Consider the following 16,625-nt stretch of genomic DNA (forward strand, 5'->3'; position numbering starts at 1 on the left):
TTTGGCAAAGGCCCTTGGCCTTAAAGGGTGTTATTTCAAACTTATCGAAATAGTAACCCGTCTTCATTGGATCGAGGTCTTACTCTTCTTTTTGGCGAAGGACCTTGGCCTTAAAAGGTGTTATTTGGAACTTATCGAAATAGTAACCCGTCGTCGTTCGATCGAGGTTGAACTCTTCTTTTTGGCGAAGGCCCTTGTCCTTAAAGGGTGTTATTTCGAACTTATCAAAATAGTAACCCGTAGTCATTTGATCAAGGTCGAACTTTTCTTTTTGGCAAAGGCCCTTGGCCTTAAAAGGTGTTATTTAGAACTTATCGAAATAGTAACCCGTCGTCATTCGATCGAGGTCGAACTCTTTTTTTTGGCAAAGGCCTTTGGACTTAAAGGGTGTTTATTTGAACTTATCGAAATAGTAATCCGTTGTCGTTCGATCGAGTTCGAACTCTTCTTTTTGGCGAAGGCCCTTGGCCTTAAGAGGTGTTATTTCGAACTTATCGAAATAGTATCTCGCCGTCGTTCGATCGAGGTCGAACTCTTCTTTTTAGTGAAGGCCCTTGGCCTTAAAGGGTGTTATTTCAAACTTATCAAAATAGTAACCCGTCGTCATTGGATCGAGATCGAACTCTTCTTTTTGGCGAAGGCCTTTGGCCATAAAAGATGTTATTTCGAACTTATTGAAATAGTAACCTATCGTTGCTCGATCGAGGTTGAACTCTTCTTTTGGTGAGGGCCCTTGGCCTTAACGGGTGTTATTTCGAACTTATCGAGATAGTAACCCGTCGTCGTTCGATCAAGGTTGAAATCTTTTTTTTGACGAAGTCCCTTGGCCTTAACGGGTGTTATTTCGAACTTATCAAAATAGTAACCCGTCGTCGTTGAATCGAGGTCGAACTCTTCTTTTTGGCGAAGGTCCTTAGCTTGGCCTTATTAGGTGTTATTTCGAACTTATCGAAATTGTAACCCGTTGTTATTCGATCGAGGTCAAACTCTTCGTTTTGGCCAAGCCCCTTGGCTTTAAAGGGTGTTATTTCGAACTTATCAAAATAGTAACCCGTCGTCGTTCGATCGAGGTCAAACTCTTCTTTTTGGCGAAGGCCCTTGGCCTTAAAAGGTGTTATTTCGAACTTTTCAAAATAGTAACCTGTTGTCATTCGATCGAGGTTTGACTCTTCTTTTTGGCGAAGGACCTTGGACTTAAAAGGTGTTATTTCGAACTTATCGAAATAGTAACCCATCGTCGTTGGATCGAGGTCAAACTCTTCTTTTTAGCGAAGGACCTTGGCCTTAAAAAGTGTTATTTTGAAATTATCGAAATAGTAACCCGTCATCTTTTGATCGAGGTCGAACTCTTCTTTTTGGCGAAGACATTTGGACTTAAAGGGTGTTTATTCGAACTTATCAAAATAGTAGCCCGTCGTCGTTCGATCGAGGTCGAACTCTTCTTTTTGGCGAAGGCCCTTGGCCTTAAAAGGTGTTATTTCGAACTTATCAAAATAGTAACCTGTTGTCGTTCCATCGAGGTTGAACTCTTCTTTTTGGCGAAGGACCTTGGACTTAAAGGGTGTTATTTCGAACTTATCGAAATAGTAACCCGTCGTCATTGGATCGAGGTCGAACTCTTCTTTTTGGCGAAGGCCCTTGGCCTTATAGGGTGTTATTTAGAACTTATCAAAATAGTAACCCATTGTCGCTGGATCGAGGTCGAACTCTTCTTTTTAGCGAAGGACCTTGGCCTTAAAAAGTGTTATTTTGAACTTATCGAAATAGTAACCCGTCATTTTTCGATCGAGGTCGAACTCTTCTTTTTGGCGAAGGCATTTGGACTTAAAGGGTGTTTATTCGAACTTATCAAAATAGTAACCCGTCGTCGTTTGATCGAGGTCGAACTTTTCTTTTTGGCGAAGGCCCTTGGCCTTAAAAGGTGTTATTTCGAACTTATCGAAATAGTAACCTGTTGTCGTTCGATCGAAGTTGAACTCTTCTTTTTGGCGAATGACCTTAGAATTAAAGGGTGTTATTTCGAACTTATCGAAATAGTAACCCGTCGTCATTGGATCGAGGTCGAACTCTTCTTTTTGGTGAAAGCCCTTGGCCTTAAAGGGTGTTACTTAGAACTTATCAAAATATAACCCATCGTCGTTGGATCAAGGTCGAACTCTTCTTTTTAGCGAAGGACCTTGGCCTTAAAAGGTGTTATTTTGAACTTATCAAAATAGTAACCCGTCGTCTTTCGATCGAGGTCGAACTCTTCTTTTTGGCGAAGGCCTTTGTCCTTTAAGGGTGTTATTTCAAACTTATCAAAATAGTAACCCGTCGTCGTTCGATCGAGGTCGAACTCTTCTTTTTGGCAAAGTCCCTTGGCCTTAAAAGGTGTTATTTCGAACTTATCGAAATAGTAAACCATCTTCGTTCGATCGAGGTCGAACTCTTCTTTTTGGTGAAGGCCATTGGCCTTAAAGGGTGTTTATTTGAACTTATCGAAATAGTAATCCGTCGTCGTTCGATCGAGGTCGAACTCTTATTTTTGGCGAAGGTCCTAGACCTTAAAAGGTATTATTTCGAACTTATCGAAATAGTAACCCATCATCGTTGGATCGAGTTCGAACTCTTCTTTTTGGCGAAGGCCCTTAGTTTGGCCTTAATAGGTGTTGTTTCGAACTTATCGAAATAGTAATCCATCGTCGTTCGATCGAGGTCGAAATCTTCTTTTTGGCGAAGGCCCTTGGCCTTAAAAGGTGTTATTTCGAACTTATCGAAATAGTAATTCATCATCGTTCGATCGAGGTCAATCTGTTCTTTTTGGCGAAGGCCCTTGGTCTTAAAAGGTGTTATTTCGAACTTATCGAAATAGTAACCCGTCATCGTTCGATCGAGGTTGAACTCTTCTTTCTGGCGAAGGCCCTAGGTCTTAAATGGTGTTATTTCGAACTTATCGAAATAATAACCTGTCGTCATTCGATCGAGGTCGAACTCTTTTTTTTGGCAAAGGCCCTTGGCCTTAATGGGTGTTATTTCGAACTTATCAAAATAGTAACTCGTCGTCGTTCGATCGAGGTCGAACTCTTCGTTTTGGTGAAGGCCAACGACCTTAAAAGGTGTTATTTCGAACTTATCGAAATAGTAACCTGTTGTCGTTCGATCGAGGTTGAACTCTTCTTTTTGGCGAAGGACCTTGGCCTTAAAGGGTTTTATTTCGAACTTATCGAAATAGTAACACGTCGTCGCTGGATCGAGGTCGAACTCTTCTTTTTGGCAAAGGCCCTTGGCCTTAAAGGGTGTTATTTAGAACTTATCAAAATAGTAACCTATCGTCGTTGGATCGAGGTCGAACTCTTCTTTTTGGCGAAGGACCTTAGCCTTAAAAGGTGTTATTACGATCTTATCGAAATAGTAACCCGTCGTCGTTCGATCGAGGTCGAACTCTTCTTTTTGGCGAAGGCCCTTGTCCTTAAAGGGTTTTATTTCGAACTTATCAAAATAGTAACCCGTCGTCGTTCGATCGAGGTCGAACTCTTCTTTTTGGCAAAGGCCCTTGGCCTTAAAAGGTGTTATTTCGAACTTATCAAAATAGTAACCCGTTGTCGTTCGATCGAGGTCAAACTCTTCTTTTTGGTGAAGGCTCTTGGACTTAAAGGATGTTTATTCGAACTTATCGAAATAGTAATCCGTCGTCGTTCGATCGAGGCCGAACTCTTCTTTTTGGCGAAGGCCCTTGGACTTAAAGGATGTTTATTCGAACTTATCTAAATAGTAATCCGTCGTCGTTCGATCGAGGTTGAACTCTTCTTTTTGGCGAAGTCCTTTGGCCTTAAAAGTTGTTATTTCGAACTTATCGAAATAGTAACTCGTCGTCGTTGGATCGAGGTCGAACTCTTCTTTTTGGCGAAGGCCCTTAGCTTGGCCTTAATAAGTGTTATTTCGAACTTAACGAAATAGTAACTCGTCGTCGTTCGATCGAGGTCGAACTCTTCTTTTTGGCGAAGGGCCTTGGCCTTAAAAGGTGTTATTTCGAACTTATCGAAATAGTAACTCGTCGTCGTTCGATCGAGGTCGAACTCTTCTTTTTGGCAAAGGCCCTTGGCCTTAAAAGGTGTTATTTCGAACTTATCGAAATAGTAACCTATTGTCGTTCGATTGAGGTCGAACTCTTCTTTTTGGCGAAGGCCCTTGGCCTTAACGAGTGTTATTTTGAACTTATCGAAATAGTAACCCGTCATCGTTCGATCGAGGTCGAACTCTTCTTTTTGGCGAAGGCCCTTGGCCTTAAAGGGTGTTATTTCGAACTTATCGAATTAGTAACCCGTCGTCGTTCGATCGAGGTCGAACTCTTCTTTTTGGCGAAGGCCCTTAGCTTGGCCTTAATAGGTGTTATTTCGAATTTATCGAAATAGTAACCTGTCGTCGTTCGATCGAGGTCGAACTCTTCTTTTTGGAGAAGGCCTTTGGCCTTAAAGAGTGTTATTTCGAACTTATCAAAATTGTAACCCGTCGTCGTTGGATCGAGGTCGAACTCTTCTTTTTGACGAAGGCCCTTGGCCTTAAAAGTTGTTATTTCGAACTTATCGAAATAGTAACCCATTGTCGTTCGATCGAGGTCGGACTCTTCTTTTTGGCGAAGGACCTTGGCCTTAAAGGGTGTTATTTCGAACTTATCGAAATAGTAACCCCTCGTCGTTGGATCGAGGTCGAACTCTTCTTTTTGGCGAAGGCTCTTGGCTTTAAAAGGTGTTATTTCGAACTTATCGAAATAGTAACCCGGCGTCGTTCGGTCGAGGTCAAACTCTTCTTTTTGGCGTAGGCCCTTGGCCTTAAAGGGTGTTATTTCGAACTTATCAAAATAATAACTTGTCATCGTTTGATCGAGGTCAAACTCTTCTTTTTGGCGAAGGACCTTGGCCTTAAAGAGTGTTATTTCGAACTTATCGAAATAGTAACCCGTCATTGTTCGATCGAGGTCGAACTCTTCTTTTTGGCGAAGGCCCTTGGCCTTAAAGGGTGTTATTTTGAACTCATTGAAATAGTAATCCGTCGTCGTTCTATCGAGGTCGAACTCTTCTTTTTGGCGAAGGCCCTTGGCCTTAAAAAGGTGTTATTCCGAACTTATCGAAATAGTAACTCGTCGTCGTTCGATCGAGGTCGAACTCTTCTTTTTGGCAAAGGCCCTTGGCCTTAAAAGGTGTTATTTCGAACTTATCGAAATAGTAACTATTCGTCGTTCGATCGAGGTCGAACTCTTCTTTTTGGCGAAGGCTCTTGGCCTTAAAAGGTGTTATTTCGAACTTATCGAAATAGTAACCCGTCTTCGTTCGATCGAGGTCGAACTTTTCTTTTTGGCGAAGGCCCTTGGCCTTAAAGGGTGTTAATTCGAACTTATCGAAATAGTAATATGTCGTTAGTCCCAGGTTTTGGAGAATCGGACATTTTCTGGGGGAGTCCCAGTTCGTTTGACATTGCTTGCATCAGAGGGTTCAACGTCGGAGAATTCTAAACGTTGTTGTTTCGCTTAGGTTCATTCTGTGCACACATTGTAGTTTCCTTGCCTGACTCCTGCCTTCCGGCTTGGAGTGTCACCGACGGGCGGTATTTCGGTTATTTTGCAGTAATTTTTCGTTCTTTAATTGAGATGTTTCTTTACTCGCTCGCTCGTATGGCTTTTGTGTTCCTGCTTGAGCAAAGAGCAGAAGGTGAGTTAGAATGATACGTTCCTTACCCCCACCCGGTGGTCCGATGGAAGAAAACAGGTTGGTAACATTGTTTGTCTTGTTTGGCATTTCGATGGTTGATGGGGCGAAGATTTCTAAATTTGGTGATTCTACTCAGCTCTCCTTCCCCTACCGTGCTGCGCCTTTGTCCCGCGTGGGTTGGGTTTTTCCTGCGCACTTTTTTCGGTGGGTGATCATATTTCTTGTCTTTGATCTGGGAGAGACTAGGAAATTTCGCTTAGAAATCCCCATAGACGGCGCCAAATTGTTTGACTCAAAAGATATCGGAACTTTTTTGAATAAATCAATCAAAGAAAATGAAGGAGTAAATCTTAATCAGACATAAAAAATCCAGATCAAAGAGCTAACGGTATAGACAGTACATAAGATGTAAAGAGCTATAGTCGATCTTATTGAAGTTCAACATTGTGATTTTCATCAATCGATGGGGGAGATAACTTTACATGTTCTTCTGCAGATTACTTCTTTCCTATGAAGATTACAAGAAGAGGGCTTGGGAGAGAGAAGGGGGAGGAGACCGCCCCTTCTCGAGGATTTTCCCCCACTATATATAGTCAAGACATCCTTGCCATTTACTTGGTCTGACGTTCTCCCGCACCAAGGGTGCCTTGGTTATTCTTTTAGACGTTGCTCCTACTGACTCGACAGGTGTCGAGAATGAGATGTGGAGTGGGATATGTTATCTTTTACTGCCAGGTCACTTCGGCGGGACGTTGGTAAGCTCGGCCGTGACGATCAGATTTTGACTAATACAATGTTGATTCTGTTAATTCTGTATATATACGAGATAATACTTAGCTAAATATTAACCATCTCTAAGCTTAAATGTATCTAATTATCGACTAGAATTCACATTCCTTGTTAACAAGCTTAGTTTCAAACCAATCCCCAATTCGGTACTAAAGCTATAGCTATCTTCAATCAATTCATTCAATTTCGCACTACCTTCCGGTAATTAATGGTGGAAGGTAGACTTATATTATTTGCTTTGTTCTAATATAGTTTTAGACTAAATGGCTCGTTTGCTTACTTTACCTACTTGAAGAAAGAGAATAACTTTGTTTTATTTCCGGATTTATGGATTTATTGCAGCATTGGACGGGCTAGATTTGTCAGTTAATATCCTAAAAGATCAGTTGAGCTAACCTGTGGTGTACCGGTTGATATGCTAATAGCAGCACCACACAACTAAGTTGCAGGGGGCGGCTCGACATTATATGGGGCATAAGGCGAAAGTGGGGCCTTAAATTTTTTTAATTTTTTTAACTCTTCAACTTTTCTTTTCTTTTGGATTTTTGAATAACCTTATGCATATTTTCTTGTTGACATATTTATATTCTAAAAAAAATTAAACAATATGTATGGAGTAAAATTAATAAAATAATAAATAACAAATAAAAATAATACTAGAAAATTAGAATGATATTACCCAATGACTGACTAATTCAAGAAGTTTGAAGAGACTTTGATTCCAAAATATCTTGTTGTTAGCTTGTTGGAGTCTTGGAGAAAGAAAGAAATTCAGTAGAAAGAAGATGAACATGAATATAGAGGAAGGAAGAAGGGTATGTCTCATATTTGGAGTATGACGAGTGAAATGAAATCGAAACGTTGGAATTACTTGGGAAGAAGAGTAAAAAGTAGAATTGTTAAATCAAATCAAATTGAAAACTATTTTTCTACTATTTTAAACTTTACTTTATTAATATATATAAAAGTCTTTCTTTCTTTTTATATGAAAAGTACAAAAATAATATATATATATATATATATATATATATATATATATATATATATAAAATTTATTTTTATCCATATATATATTAAATATCAAAAACTCTTCCACTTCTTCCAACTAAATGCCCCCCCCCCCAAAATTGGGGCCCAAGGCACTTGCCTTACCCCATAGACTATTAAAGCCGGCTCTGCTAAGTTGGTGGTCTGAAGTCGGAGGCGGACCTATGCATGATTGCATGTATCGGACCCTGTTAATTTCGGTAAATTTTTTGAATATATAAGTGTATATATTATAAAAAGGATCGTATATTTTGCTTGGAATCCACTAAGATCAAAAGTTCGAACAGGCACTGGTTGAACAGTTCACTCATGTGCCCCGCCACCTTCAAATCCTGAGTTCGCCTCTGCGTAAAGCGATCTCGTACTAGACGAAACAACTTTTACTTACCATAACAGAACTGAAAGAAAGTCAACATATTCTTGAAATTGTGGTAAGTCTGGTTACCTCTTTAGTTGCCGCCATCTATAATCCATCCAGCTATAAAAGATGAAAATGAGAAACAAATTTTGAGATATGTAGAAATTAATGTTGAAATATATCCTGGAGTTATAGTCTTTTCTATTTTTATTCTCTCTACTCTTCCCTTTTCTGTTAGCTCTTGGCACAAACATATGTATTTAATTCGCCTAAAACGATATAAAAAAACATAGATCATTGAAAAAATGATTTAGTTGAAAGCTGAATTTTTAGAACATGGACAATTTCAAGAATATTACAAAGTTAAGATCAAGCAATGCAAATTGATATATCCTATCTCTAGGAACTGAGAGTTTATCTCTACTTCCTTTCTCATGTCTTAGCTTTTCTTAGCTATTTCTATGTCACTTACAAGAATAGAACTTGTCGAACACAATGCTTCAAACAATGAGGGAATGGATTTTTTTGTCTTTTCATCTTTGTTAAGGAACAACTATATATGGTTGTTGACCGGTAGTGGGAGGCCTTCTCTCACTTTAGTACTACTCAGCCAACCACACTTAACTTTGGAGTTCTGACGGGATCTGATGCATTAGTGCTGGTATGATCGGATCCAGGTCCGTTCTCACTTGATCTGTCGGTTGTCTGAATCTCATCCTTCGTTCTGTACTGATAACGATTTGCTGCGTAAAGAAAAGCAGCAAAATTGATGACACTCATGATTGTGAGGAGCCAATAGAAGTAATCAAATCTCCCCGTGTTTATATTCTGGGAAAGCCATGATTCTCGTCTTTCGCCTTTTCCCCTAGTGACAGATTTGACTACGGTGTTCAAAATGGAGGCTGCAAAGCAGCCAAGACCACCGGCCACTGCAGCATAAGCCGAACCGATGCTTCTCATTGCATCAGGAGCTTCTTCATATAAGAATTCAAGTAATCCCACTATACAAAAAACTTCAGCTATCCCAATCAGGCAATACTGGATTAGTAACCAATACGCGCTGAGGTCAGGCATAGGAGTCAAGAAGCTAGCCTCGTACTCATGTTGTATTGCGTAAGTTCTCCGGTACCTCTCAAAGACTCCAGCCCATGCCACCGAGAGGATTGAGACAGCCAAACCGATCCCAACTCGTTGTAGCTGAGAAGCACCGTGAGGGTTGCCAGTGATGCGCCTGGATATTGGAACGAACACGGAGTAATAGAGTGAGAGCAGCAGGAAAATGCTGAGGCCTGGAAATACTGGCATGCATGTGACAGGAAGTTTTAGATGTCCCATGTAAGTGTTCAATGTATACGCTTGCTGTACCGATAGAGTCAAGAACTCTGTTAAGATGACATTTATCATTATAGTGCAGGATGGAATTGGAATAAGTTTTAGCAGGATTTTAACTTCCTCTACTTGAGTCACCGTGCAAAGCCGCCACGGATTTGTACCATCGTCTTCCTTTAGCTGCAGAGCCGCTTTGTCCAAACATCTACATTGATCATATATACATATATATAGAGTATTAGATTGTGTTGAAGACATAGTTAAGTAAATTGTTGGAAAAGAGTCCAGCCCTAGTTATCCTATATAAGCACACATACAATGGACGGTGGACAGCTAAACAGATACGGGATACAATATTTTCCCACGCTCACATTTCTATTGCTTATAATTAGGGTTTAGATTGTAGAATGTGATTTAAGGGGGTTGCTCCGACATAGCGTGACAACTACCACCGGCCAGTATGTGTTCCTTCATAAATCAACGTGTCTCTAACAAACAACTTAAGCTTTTAGATAAGACGCTCACACAATTCAACGGTACGGAAGAAGTGAAAAAAAGGAGCAACCGTTGAATTTACCTGAAATCATCAGTGTGAGCTATCTTGTTGCTTCCTTTGATAGCAGATCTTTTACCTGGAAGCTCATACAAGCCCACAAACTCACTGCTTTGAAAGGAAGCGTTCCTCTTGCGGAAGGCAGCAACGAGGACTTGGGCCACACGCGTAAGAGGACTGCCTCCGGGCAGCCTATGCCTATATAAAGGGGTACCAGCAAAGAACAACATGTTGGAAAGGCCCATAGCAATGGCCAAAGAACCAAAGGCAGCTCCCCATCCGTGTTTAATCTGAATATACACGACTGCAGTGAAGGCCACGATCGCCCCAACTGTGACCGACAGGTAGAAGAAGTTGAAAAACCTGTCCAGGTGTGACCTATAGTTCCTGCTTCTTTCGTCAAATTGATCAGCCCCGAATGATGAAACACAAGGCCTTATCCCTGCTGCTCCGAACCCCGTCACATACAACACCGTGTAAAGGTACGTCATTTGCCAAGATTTAGCTGGCTTGCAGTTGCCTAGAAGAAGAGCAATCTGATCACACCCTTCTTGATTTGGAGCAAATACCTTCATCGTTGCTAATAACGTTATTCCTGTTAATCCCTACATAACCATAAATAAGAGGAGAAAACAAAAAAGTTAACCTTTTATCTTCTTCACTTGATTGAAATGATCACTAGCAGTTGCAGATGCAAAATTTGAGGAATGAGTTCAATCGACCATAAATATATATGTAAAAATCCTGTAAATTAGCATGCTTTGAACCCATATTTTCAAAGAACTACGAACTTTGGATCCATAAAGATTAAATTCTGGTTACCGGAAAAATACACTAGACAAGCATTTTATTCATTACCGCAAGATAAATGGTGGTAAAGATGGCAATAGTCCAGTATCTACCGAGGTAAGCATCAGCGATGAAACCACCAAGCACAGAGGATGCCTGTGATATACCTAAAAAATTGTTAACTGCATTGGCAGAGGAAGAGAAAGGGCGGTGCATAACGTAGAACATGAAGGCAACCATGTTGACAGATAGGCCAAAGTAAGCCATTCTCTCAGCCATTTCATTTCCAAATATGAACAAGGCAGCTATCCAGCCACCGGTCTTTGACATATCGCGGATAGGCTTCCCATGTATGTTCACAGGAGTAGCTCCTCCTACTCCGGCACTGTAACCACGCCCCAAAGGCGTTCTCCTACTATCCGATTCAATGAAGTAGATTCCCAACTTCTTTGATCCCCGTTTCCCTGAATCAGAATTATTCTCTCCCAATTGAACTTCAGGTGATTTGATTTCCCTTTCTTTACTTCCCATCTTTTCACATCTACAAGTTCCCTCCCCTGCCTTCTTTCTTTTTCACACACACTTCATATATATACACCTACACTGGAAACAAAAAGGAGAGTGTGATCTTATTATATGTGGTTATTTTATAAATTTTTTGCAGCATATGTATATAGTTCGAGATGAAAGCAATGTGTTCAGTTGAAGTCATAGAAACCACCCTAATTGCCCTTTGAGTGTACACATACACTCGGTGGCGACAGGGGCGGAACCACAGTGTTGGTAGCGGGTTCGACTGAACCAAGTAGCTTTTGTTCAAACCATGTATTTGTATGAAGGTATCCAATGAATATGTATTAATTATTAATTTAGAACACAGTATTATAATCCCGAACCCATAAGGTTCAAATCCTACCTCCGCCTTTGAGTGGCGAAGTCAAGAAATTCAATAAGGGTGCTCAAAATTTCAACACCCTTTGCCAATGGGCTATACAAGGATGTTCAAAGTTTATTTTTTAACCAATAACAATTATGTATTATTTTTCTGCGAAGGGTGTTCAATTGACCACTCTTGGCCGTACATAGCTTCGCCCCTGCATACACTAATACTTGAGACAAACACTCAAATAATGAAGATTTTGAATAGTTGTACATTTGCTTGAATCAAATATGCAGTAAGTAACATACCTTGATATTAGCAGATGGAAAACAAACTCTGCTGAATACTTTGACCAACTTCGATGGGAAGAAAAAAAGGGTCCAAGTAGTGATAGCTTAACAAAGTTGGGGAGTAGTAATAAAACCGAAGAGTGTAAAGGTCATATTTCAAGACAGATAGGAAATTAAAGCAGAGAAGGATTAATATGTATTGCCAGTTTGTTAGGTAGCTAGGAAGTAAATGTACTTCTCCATCAATCCATTCATTGACACTATATATGGAAAAGATATACTTTTGAGTTTTGAGTTTTGAGGGAGAGCTTACTACTTTCTACTACTCCACTATGTACTCTAAATAGTATAATAATAACGTTAATAACTACTTTCCACAAGCAGAGTCTGAAGAGAGTAGTGTGTACGAAGACAACTTTAGAGGGCAGAAACGTTGTTTCTAATAGACTATCGGCTAAAGACAAAACATTAATACAACAATAATAATAAATTCAGTGAGTTTCCACAAGCGGGGCCTGAAGAGAGTAGTGTGTACGCAGACAACCCTGGAGGGCAGAAATGTTGTTTCTAATAGACCCTCGGCTAAAGACAAAACATTAATACAAGTCCTATAAAAAAAATCAAATATTCAAACATAAGTATGTGACATTGTGTTAACAGAGGCGAAGCTAGCCTTTAGTGTGCGCCGAACCAGTCACTTTTGCTTGAACAATGTGTTTATACAAGAAAATTCATTAAATATATATAAATATTTAATTACGAACCCAATATCTAAAACGAACTATGGGCTCTGTGGAAAATTCAGAACCCATAAATTTCAAATTCTAATTTGGCCTCTAAATTTGTGTATACAAAGTACGTCATAGTATTATGTATAAGCAGAGGTAGATTTAAGATTTGAATTTAATGTGTTCATTATTTAAAGTTCTTAGCACTGAACTTACTGTACTTCTGAAATTACGTGTTCAGAATCTAGACCTAGTGGTTTAGAATGAATATGATCATATTATACATGATATATTTTTATTTTTTTGTACATGTATACACCTTCGAGATGAAATCAATGAGTTTAGTTGGACCGTCTTGAATTTGCTTCTACCGCAGAGCAGGGGGTTCAACCTTGTTGTATTTATATTAGAAAATTCATTAAATATATATAAATATTTAATTGCAAACCCAATAGCTAAGACAGTTATGGTTCCGTAACAAATTTAAAACTCATAAACTTCAATAACTGATTCCGCCTATGTACATATACATCAAAATGGTATGTATTTAAGAATAAGAAAAGCGAAAAAAGTAGGAAAGAAAATTAAATGAGGGTATCTTCCAACTGCAGCCAACACATGGAACATTTATTTGCACTATTAATGAAGCCAAAAAATGTTAGTAATCAGTAGGGAATAGTCCCACTCATTTATTGCGTTTTCTTCCAAATACAGATGGTAGTTCCCTGCTACACCCTACTATTGGATTGTCAGGCTTTCAGCCCATTGCTAAAGGCCCAATCAAGTTGTAAACGAGTCCGGAACGACTATTTGAACTCAAGAGACCAAAATAGGTGAAAAAACGAGCTGAGTACCATTTTATATACTGATCTTAGGGTGTGCGTGTACCAAATACAAATAAATATATTATTTTAAAAAATATAAAATATTATTAAATAATGTGATTGGCTTGTAAAATAAAAGTTAAAAAAAGTATAAGCTACTAAAAAATGAATGTTGATCGCAAAGAAATCTTAGCCATAGAAGTCCTCAAGTACATAATTGTGATTTATGAGGACTTTTGGGAGAATATTTTATGAAAATTGTTGATATATTTGTGACCTAAGGAAACAAATGATAAGATTTCTCAAATAAAATAAATTTAAAAATTAAATATTTTGGTTTTTTGGGAATAAAGATGTTGGCTTATAGCCCATAAAAAAATTGAATAAGCGAAAACATCTAAAAGTTACTAATGTGGGCTTAATATTTTACAACAAATAATTAAATATATATAAATATCGAAAATCTTCATTTGTTGAAATAATTAAAAAGACGATGACAATTCGTTAAGAATAGATTTCATCTATAAGTTGAATATATTTTTTTATTAAAATTAGGACACTAACGATGATATCTTTCTTCTTTCATTGGTTAACAAAGCAAATTGCATATCTTGCTGAGCCTTAAGTTTTATTTTTCTCATAAATAAAAATATTTTCTTCTAGTTCTTCATGCTTATAGGCATGCGTGAGCCCTATATATTATGACTAGTGCATCGAAGTTCATATATAAAAGGATTTAATATGCAAATTGTCCTTAATTAAGTTGACGCATAGTATATCACTATTTGAAACTTAAAATGAGACAACTCAATGCAAAATATATATACACACACACTGTTACGCAACGCCTTCCTGATGATCTTTGGAAGGGCAATGTAAGGCTAAGCAACCGATGTCAGTGCGGTTGCTGTCCGCCAATGAGGTCCTCGCCGCACGCTAGACTAGATTGTCAGTGCCGTGCGGGAAAACCAATGTCGTGGGCAATTGCGGAAGCTGAGAGAAAATTGGGTTTTGAATGATGATGATGATTTTATTGCTGAATGAAAATGATGATTACAATGATGTGGTGTCGAGGGGGAGAGACACTAGAAAATGCTGATTGAAATGTTTGATTGTTTGGTCCCCCTTAATAATGCTTAAAAAAAATAAACCAACATTACAAGACTAGTCCTAATAAAGCTGTAGAAGCACACTGAAATGAAAATGATGTAAACTAGCCTATGATTACAATGAAAAGGACTTAGATTATTACAAGGAAAAACTAAGTCCGATGGCAGCATCTTTGTCTTGCGGGTCAGGGTCTGCGCGCGCGTTGCTGTGGGCGCGCGCGACACTTGATGTGCTGGCCTGAGGCTGGGCACTGGTGCTTGGCATCAGGGTCTGTGCGCGAGGCGCTGTTGGAATGGGCCTGCAGCTGGGCGCTGGCGAGGCATCAGGATCTGCGCGCGCGGCATTGTCAGGACGCGCGGCGCTGTTGTCAATGACCAGCCCTTGGGCGCTGGCGAGAGGCATCGGTGGGGTGACAGAGGCACATGCGCGCTTGTCACTTGGCGCAGCCAAGACCACGGGGCCGACCATGGCGCTAGGCATTGTGAGGCTTGCTAGGCCGCCATGGGGCGCGGCCAAGGGGTCATGGGGCATGTCTGGAAAGCAGCCCATGACAATACACATACATTTTTGTATGTTTTATACAAGAAGGATATAAATTTTATATACTTTTGTTGCTATGTGATAAATAGTTTTGGTCACGAACTAAAAGTGATTTTTGCTCAAAAATATATTATTGTGAACATTACAACAAAAACTAAATGGAGTACTATTTTTGGACAATAAAAGTACTTCATCAATCTCCATACTTGAAATATTTTTAAGTGATGTAGTAGAAAGAAAGAAAGAAAAGCGAATTTGAAGGGGAAAAAAAGAAAGCAAAAAGGTAACAAAATATGAAAAAATAGCTCAAATAAGGGCAACTGGAAAATAGAAAAGAACAGAACGGAAACAATCAAACAAGGAAAGGTCTTCCCCATCGCAAGACATATAAAAAAAGCACTTACGTGTCACACCAGTTTCGATCCCGGAAATAAACAAAATAGAGGCCTATAATTAAATCTCTAAACCAAAGCACTCAGCTCAGCTTTTATTTTGTGGGTGCTCATCTCTCGTATATTTGATTTTTCTATTAATTTCTCATAAAATACACGGACCCTACCCTAAAGATAATGGGTGCTTAAGCACCCACGCCACTAAACGTGGATCCGCCGTTGAGTGCATGTAATACATGCGCTATACTCCAATAAATTAAAACTTTCCTTCTTCTCCAGCAGTCGACCAGGGGCGGTCCAAGAAGATTGGTGGCCTAAAGCCAATTTTTAATATGAGGCCTTTCAGAAAGAAAAAAAATTCATCTATATTTTTAATTGAAATCTATTTTTCTAGCTTTTTAAGATGTAAAGTTATTAATAGTTATATCTCCTAAGATATTGTTGATCTTAGATAATATAACCAGATTCAAGAAGTTTATAACTTGATATCGAAATAATTTTTGATGTTCTAATATATTTGTTGAAACGCTTGAAACTTGAGCTGAGGGGGGAAAAAGGAAAAAAAAAGAATGCGCAATATAGTTTTATTCAACGGTACTCTTCAACTCTTGTTTTTATAGAAAAAATAAAACTCTTTTCTTTCTACAGAGAACAATATAACTTATCGAGAACTTAAGCTTTTTGTAGAAACCAAGAAGAGAATATAAGAATGTAGTACCCGTTTTCTGATGAGAAAGATAAAAAATAAGACTTGGACTATTGAAGATACCAAAAAACGGATTCTAAAAGTTTATTCTCATTTTTATTGAGAAATGTAAAAGGAGAATAATAATATAGGTACCTCACTAATGATGTCAATCGTAAAATTTATATAATGAAAAGTTTTATATTCATGACAAGGTTTTAAGTGGAGTGATGTTCTTTCTCCAATTTTTGCTTAAACAGTTACATCAATACCAAATTAAAAGTTATCTTTACTTTTTATAAAATATATTTTAATTTTAACATATCCAATATATTTAAACCCTACCTCTAAAGATTATTGTGAGATATATATAATCCAACTTACCTTAATTAGATATATTGGGTTCGAGTCATGTGGTTAAAATAAATCCTGTTAAAATGTGTTCTCTCTTTTACTAGGCCTTACACGGTATGAATCTAGATTAATCGGGGTATTAATACAAATACAAGTAGAAAAGAAAAAGAAAAATTTGTAAAAATAGCACGGGCTAGTCAGTTTTCGAACTGGTCATTCAAAAATAGCCAGCGTTTGCAAAATCATTAAAAAATAGCCTACTATTTTGCTGCA

General features: G+C 38.6%; 1 protein-coding gene across 2 annotated transcripts; it reads right to left on the minus strand.

Annotated features, from left to right (window-relative positions):
* Positions 1 to 8,187: 8,187 nt before the first annotated feature.
* Positions 8,188 to 11,886, minus strand: LOC107793082 (protein NRT1/ PTR FAMILY 6.1). Of its 2 annotated transcripts, none has more exons than XM_016615363.2 (4): positions 11,738 to 11,886; positions 10,619 to 11,152; positions 9,785 to 10,365; positions 8,188 to 9,412 (listed from the first exon to the last, which is right to left on the minus strand). In XM_016615363.2, the coding sequence occupies exons 2-4, from the start codon at positions 11,078 to 11,080 to the stop codon at positions 8,485 to 8,487; spliced, it is 1,971 nt and encodes a 656-aa protein (XP_016470849.1). In that variant the 5' UTR covers positions 11,081 to 11,152; positions 11,738 to 11,886; the 3' UTR covers positions 8,188 to 8,484. The 2 variants fall into 2 exon arrangements, with proteins under 2 accessions (XP_016470849.1, XP_016470850.1); XM_016615364.2 differs by having other exon boundaries at positions 10,619 to 11,147; positions 11,738 to 11,882.
* Between the last annotated feature and the right edge of the window lie 4,739 nt (positions 11,887 to 16,625).

This window comes from Nicotiana tabacum, chromosome 16 (genome assembly GCF_000715075.1).
Source record: "Nicotiana tabacum cultivar K326 chromosome 16, ASM71507v2, whole genome shotgun sequence".
NCBI lineage: Eukaryota > Viridiplantae > Streptophyta > Magnoliopsida > Solanales > Solanaceae > Nicotiana > Nicotiana tabacum.

Coding starts and splice junctions, on each gene's coding strand:
- LOC107793082 (XM_016615363.2), bottom strand. CDS start 11,080: ATGGGAAGTAAAGAAAGGGAAATCAAATCACCTGAAGTTCAATTGGGA. Junction 10,366..10,618: donor TTACCACCATTTATCTTGCG/GTAATGAATAAA, acceptor ATGGTTATGTAG/GGATTAACAGGAATAACGTT. Junction 9,413..9,784: donor GCTCACACTGATGATTTCAG/GTAAATTCAACG, acceptor TGATCAATGTAG/ATGTTTGGACAAAGCGGCTC.